The following is a 6,792-nucleotide window of genomic DNA, read 5'->3' as shown; positions in this document are numbered from 1 at the left end:
AGGAAGGAAGGAAGGAAGGAAGGAAGGAAGGAAGGAAGGAAGGAAGGAAGGAAGGAAGGAAGGAAGGAAGGAAGGGTCTATATATCTGCCAAAATGTGTTAGAACATAGATGCATTAGCCTTTTATAAGCCACAGGTACTTTCAGAAAGTAGTCAAAGTTATAGATGTTTCTCTACAAAGGAGTTACATACATATGTCATGAAAACTAAGAAGCTGAAATGGTTTATATGATCATAAAAATACTTTAATGTGTATCTTGATCATATGACATGAAATAGCAGTAAAAGTTTTCTTTTAAAGGTAATTAAATAATTTATACACAAAAGAACCTCTCTACACTTAAAAAATAAAACACAAAATCTGCAGCTGGAGGAAAACACTTATACAAAGCAACAAGTAAATCATTCCTAGACATGCTGAACTGGTAAAGTCCAGAAGCTCCTTGTAAGTCCTTACAACTCATTCATTTCAGGTAAGGATGAAGCTGTTTCAGCCTAGCTCTTCTTGACAAGCCAACCCTAATTGGACGGCTGCATGTCTTAAGAGGCTGTACTCTGGAAATCCCATGCGAAAAATGACTGCCTGCAAAGAGGACAACATAATTTATAGACTGAGGCAAAAATTACCAATATGCTTAAAAGTCCTTATTCTAATCATGATACTAGCACCATTTGCCAAGAATTTTCATAACAATCACTTTAAATGCATTATTGTTCTTAATCTTATTACATCCAGTTCTAAGGTATAGAAAGGCAAATACAAGAAAAATAAGAAACTTTCCCAAAGTATATAACACTTACATAAAACCAATATTCCAGTCAAGAAATCTGACAAAAGAATAATAAAACCAAAAGCTAATTAATGTTTAAGTCAACTTGATTCTATGCTTTACGCATGTCATTCTCCAGTTTTAAGGGAAGTAACTCTACCATGATGTCAATAGTTGTATTTGGTTTCTAAAGGAGATTTTTATTAATAAAGCACAAGTATAAGTATAGCTATGGGTTACTCTGATTTTTAGTTTTATTTGACATCACATTACATTACTTTCCAAGAAATTCAATTGTTTCCAAGAGCTATATTTCTCCCCAGAACAGTTAGTTTAGACAGGCAGATATATTGTATTACCACTAAGAGGGGTTTTTTCCACATAAACTATCTAGCATAATTGTAAAACTGGTAAGTTTGGCTTTAGTGAATTAGTATGACTTTGATACTACATTATAGTAAGGCACTGTCATCAAGCCATTGTTAAATCTAACAAAACTAAACAGCATGACTTCAAGTTGAACAACTTGCATATATATCTATATAAACACTGATGAAACAGATTCAAATTTAAACTATATAAAAATAATGTTCCTGAAAAAATAAGGTAGCCCTCCAAAAGCTATAAATGCATTTTAACACTCAATTTAGCATTAAAATCATAAATTTAATGATAAGCAAAAGTTTCATTACTAGAGTTTTAGAAATCTTTTAAATGTAAAGAGATACTCAACTCAGACAAATTATTGGGTCATGCTGATGTTAGTATATTTGGTAATATATTAGACAGTTTTAGTAATTTATATAAAATTAACTTCATTAAAAGATAATTTCAGAATAGAGCAAAATTAAGCATCTATTTGAATTCTTTTTCAAACTATGCTTTCCTCTTTTATATTTTAATAGTGACTTGTGGTAGTTTTACAGTGGGTAGAAAATTATTACACTAATTTCCATCAATATTAGGTCTTTGTAAAATAATGACCTCCCTCATTAAGCTATGTGTTGAAACTACATTCCTTTGTAAAATAAATCTCAGCCCCTTTCTTATTGTTATATGCTTGATTAATTTATTGTTCACAGTTTTTAACAAATCTAAGCATTCCAGAATGCTTTGTGGAATTGCTCTTAAAGCCAGTATTTAAACATATGTCATGATTAGCTGGGCATAGTGGTGCTTGCCTTTAATCCCAGGACTGGGGAGGCAGAGGCAGGTGAATTTCTGAGTTCAAGGCCAGTCTGGTCTACAGAATGAGTTCCCGGACAGCCAGGATTACTAAGGGTTTGGTCAACAGGCTAACAACATCTGTGTCTTCTAGGAAATTGTTAAAAATGCAGAATCCTAGAACTTGATTACGGTGAAACAGAATCCTTTAACAAGATCTTCAAGAGAGCCAGAGCACATTACAGTCAAAATAACAGTGGCCTAAAGGACATATAAAATACCTGGTGAGCTGGCAGCTGCCACATAGCAGGCAACAATGTAGATGTGTGTTCCTTCTCCTCCTTCTATTCTACATCAAAATAGATTCCTAAAGCCAGGTGTTCCCTGTCTTTCTGTCCAGCCTAACTTTTTAGACTCAGGGAATATCAGTACCTCTGTCATCAGTTGTTTTCAGGAAATAAGACACTGCCTGTATACTTTTAAGCTCCCAAAGGCATCAATAAACCATTAAGGTCAATTCATCATCCGTTAAGACAAAGGGAAAGAGACAAAAGGAAAGACAAAATGAAATTGCATTCTTCCTATCCTTATCTATACACATTTGTACAAGTTAGAATAAATATTAGATTTTGCTTTATTCTTATTTCAAAAACTTCTTATATAAGGATTATTGGCAACTGCTTAATTTTGCTTTTGTTGTTTTCCTTAACAGCAATTAAGAATAAAAATAAGTATAATAGTCATGTTCAAAAATCATATTAATACCAAAATAATAATAAATAATTGCTAGAGTATTTGGGCTTGGTTTCTGGTCTCAAACCTGTACCAGATTCTCCTGTCAACACCTCCCTAGTGCTAAGATTAAGGTATGAGTTATAATATCCAGATTAGTATTAGTATATTGTTTATGTTTATAAAATATCTACATGAGAAAATCCATAAAGGTAAAAAAGTATAGAACATAATAGGAATGACATTTCAGAAATGGGAATCCATTTGGGATTCTCCTTTGTTTGATTTTTGTCAACTAATATAGTACATACACAACAAATCACACATTAATAACATCATTTAGATTATTGTCATACATAACTATAATGTTTAAGCATACTGTTCAGAGGACACCTTCCAGTAATATTCTCATATTTAGCCAATCTCTACATATTGTAATTAGTAACTTCTTGATATTTTTCAAAGTATGAAATTTTGTATTTGTTTACCAACCATGGTAGTTTCACCATGCTCAAACAATATGACAGCCATCTTAAAACATACTCCAGAAAATAACAAAAGATCTTACCTCCCTTCAATAAAGTTTCTTTTTTATATTCATCGGGAGAAAAAGTAGGGCTTTTAGGTAAAGGTTTCTTATGATCTGAAAATAAACATTAACATATTATAACTCACTTATGATACTGCATTGACTAGATGGTTAAAGCTCTGTCTAGAGAAAGTGACTTTTGTCTATAAATGTTAACAACATTGACAAACTATGTTTTTTATAAATTCTGCCTTCAATTGACTCCTAATATTTAAAAAACTTAAATAAGACTCCTGAGCTTTTTCTATTTAAGTAATTTGTTTCCTTCAGCTTCAGTTCATTGTCTAACATTTTAATAGATCTTTGTAGGAAATAGTGTACATTAATGAACAGTCTTTTCTATTTTATTTGTTATCAAAATTATATATATTTCTTACTCAGGAGAAAAAAGGTGACTTTTTTTTTTTTTTTTTTTTTTTTGGTTTTTCGAGACAGGGTTTCTCTGTATAGCCCTGGCTGTCCTGGAACTCACTTTGTAGACCAGGCTGGCCTCGAACTCAGAAATCCGCCTGCCTCTGCCTCCCGAGTGCTGGGATTAAAGGCGTGCGCCACCACGCCCGGCTTAAAAGGTGACTTTTTATCATGAGTAAAAAATTATAAGCCAGGCAATGGTTGTGCATGCCTTTAATCACAGCACATATGAACCAGAGGCAGATGGATCTCTATGAGTTTGAAGCCAGCCTGGTCTACAGAGCGAGTTCCAGGACAGCCCAAACTGCATAGAAGCTGTCTCAAAAAAACAAAAACAAAAACAAAAAACACAAAAGAAATAAAATGTAAATAGCATACCTTCCTCAGGAGTAGAATGGAGTCTTCTACTCCTTTCCTCTGATCTTGGCCAACACTCATTGGGAACTGCCTGTCCTTCATGAGTAGGCAGCATTTTCCAGTTAAATGAACTTTGGTGCCTTTTATGTTTGTTGAGACCTGCCTTCACATCACTGGACAAAAAAGGTGCATTTCTTGTGTTGGTTTCAACCATTTCCAGTTTTTTTCCTATCTCCATTCTTGCCTCTTTAACATCATTACTTTCTCCAAAGTAATTTTCTTTCCTATTGTTTGTTTCCCTGGTACTTGGAATTTCATTTTCCTTACTAATTTCATGAAACATTCGAAGTTCTTCAAGTACTAAATCAAATTTGCTCTTCATCTCAAACTCTTCTGCTATTGGCAGAGTTTCTGTTGATAAACATGTAGCAGTTAAACCCTGAAAACATTCATTGTTCTCCCCACTTGGATCACTTTCAAATTGATGATTAGCATATAATGCAGACTCATTCTTTGGATGAAAATGCTTTGAATTAGCTAACTCACTTTCTTGCAAAATACCTCCATCCTCTTTTGTGCTAGTTCTATTATTTTGATTAACAGATTTAGTTTCTTCCATATTTATGCTCTTACTCACTAGTGAAGCTGACTGCACTGAAGACATTCTGTCCATTGTGGGAAAGCTATCCTCTTCCTTCTCAGTGTCAATAGCTTTATGGGCTTGAAAACCACTTGAACTTTTTGTGACCTTCATTTCTCTCTTCAAAACAAAATCATATATTTTCCCTTCTATTTCACTTAACAGATTCTCCAAGCTGATCTTCAGAGTTATTGCCATAGCATTAATCTGGTCACTGTGTGATGTATTTTGGCTTAACAATGTGCACACTTGTCTAACATTAAAGACATCTTCAAATATTGACTTAAAAATAAAGTGAATGGTCTTATGCTTCCATTTTCTTACAGTATCTAAATCTTGATTATACATACTACTCTCATAATATTTTTCATTAATATGTCCACAGTTATTCTGTATAAATCGAGGATCAGACTCCACATGTGTGCCGCCAATACCAAAACTATAATAGTCCAAATTTTCCATATTTAGGAGTAGTTTGGCACATCTTGTACTCTCATAACTAGATTCTTTTGTCAAAGAAAGTTCTTCCATGTTATCAAAACCCATTAAAAGAGGAACATTTTCACATAGTTTGTAAATTAGAAAAATTTTAGTTGTCATAGTAAGAGAATTCATGTTTTGTTTCTTAACCCGTTGAAGAACATGTTCCGTTTTAAATAGTTTCCTTTTCTTTGCTGTAGATTTTGTATTACATTCTAACAGTCTTAAAGAAGTTAACATCTTAGTTAGATACACAATATATCTTTCCTTTATAATATTTTTCAAATAATTCAAATTTATTATATATTTGAAAATGCATCCCTCTTCTGATTCCCTATCATCTTTCTTCTTTTCTTTCTTTCTTATGAAAGAATCAAAGTTATCATGCAAAGAAACTATATTGCTTTTCAGAATCATATTATTCTTACAAATAATCCTAATTTTTTTTATTCTCCAACAATTTTCCTTTTTTATTTTCAAAATAGATCTGTCATAGTCCAAGCTTTGAGATTCTTGTCTGGTAGGTATGTAATATTCTTGTCTGGTAGGTATGTAATAGTCTTGATTCCTTTCTGTTCCCTCGCAATTTGCAACTTCTAGTGTTAGAGTGAAATTCTTTTTAGAGTCTCTTACATCACACTCAATACTACTGTGCCTATAGTAGTTTAAATTGATCAAGTCTATTTTCCCTTCAATGGTGAGTGACTTGTGGTTACTTTCAGAATAGTCAGAAAAATTATTTTCCACATATACAATTTTTTTATCATCCTGTAACTTTTGTTTCTTAGCATCCGGTCTATTTTGGGACGAGAAAATGTTTGTGAAATCCCTAACATATGCCACAATTTTGTCATTTTTTTTCTTTGCTGTTTCCTTTAAATAGACAAAGGACATGTTGCTATTTAAATCCCTTGGAAACTCAAAGAAATTTTTTGTGATGCTATCTCTAAAATAGCTAGGTTTGGCACTTTCCAAGCAGGCCTGGTTTTGAAATTTTGATATTTTTAGTGTAGACGATGAAACGTTTTCTCTTTTCTCGGAGGTTATAACACTGTCAACTTTACATCTGTCTTTAATTTCATGTAATGCTGACTTAGTTTCCTCAGAAAATGGTACATCTAGAAATGAGTTTCCTGGCTCTCTCACAGAATTCTTTTCTTTCAGAATAGTTTCCTTCTCAGGAAGTTCTTCAGGCTCGAGGCTATTGGGTGGAGCATGACTCACTTCTGCTTGGTCACCAAGGCGCACCCCCTGAACCTCCCTGTCCTGCAGTCCTGCTTCACAAGACTTTCTTGGAGCCCTAGAACACCCTGCTCTTCCTAAGATTCCAGACTGCCAACAGCTGTGCGCCTGGAATGTTCTGTCCTGACATCCCGGGTCACACGACTGCTTCCCACCGACTGAGCTCCCCGGGCTCTTTGGAATGAGGAACGCTGTGAAGGGTCTGAGCGACCACTCCCAGACTTTTTCTACCTCAGACAAGCGAGGCACCACAAGCAGCGGCCATCCCGCCTCAGAGACTCCGCCGCCAGGCTCCTTCAGACGCCGCCGCTTGCTGCTGGGGGACGCCGCAGCGGGGTCCTCAGGAGGCGGTTCTGAGGAGACAGGCCAGGCAGGCCCCGCAGGCCACGCGGGGCGCGACAGAGACAT

The 6,792-nt window shown here is 34.8% G+C and overlaps 1 protein-coding gene across 1 annotated transcript; it reads right to left on the bottom strand.

Annotated features, from left to right (window-relative positions):
• Positions 1 to 339: 339 nt before the first annotated feature.
• Rad51ap2 (RAD51 associated protein 2) lies at positions 340 to 6,792 on the bottom strand. The gene is made up of 3 exons (XM_021179662.2): positions 4,044 to 6,792; positions 3,234 to 3,308; positions 340 to 582 (listed from the first exon to the last, which is right to left on the bottom strand). Exons 1-3 carry the CDS (start codon positions 6,790 to 6,792, stop codon positions 464 to 466), a joined length of 2,943 nt encoding a protein of 980 aa, XP_021035321.1. The 3' UTR covers positions 340 to 463.

The sequence above is a fragment of the Mus caroli genome, chromosome 12 (genome assembly GCF_900094665.2).
Source record: "Mus caroli chromosome 12, CAROLI_EIJ_v1.1, whole genome shotgun sequence".
NCBI lineage: Eukaryota > Metazoa > Chordata > Mammalia > Rodentia > Muridae > Mus > Mus caroli.
The sequence above is the reverse complement of the archived record's forward strand: the minus strand, read 5'-3'. Positions and strand labels throughout refer to the sequence as shown.

Excerpts from the sequence above, each read along its gene's own strand:
- Rad51ap2 (XM_021179662.2), bottom strand. The coding sequence starts at position 6,792 with ATGTCTCTGTCGCGCCCCGCGTGGCCTGCGGGGCCTGCCTGGCCTGTC. Across the intron at positions 3,309-4,043 it reads CCATTCTACTCCTGAGGAAG|ATCATAAGAAACCTTTACCT; the intron begins GTATGCTATTTA and ends GTTTATTTTCAG. Across the intron at positions 583-3,233 it reads AGAAACTTTATTGAAGGGAG|GCAGTCATTTTTCGCATGGG; the intron begins GTAAGATCTTTT and ends TCCTCTTTGCAG.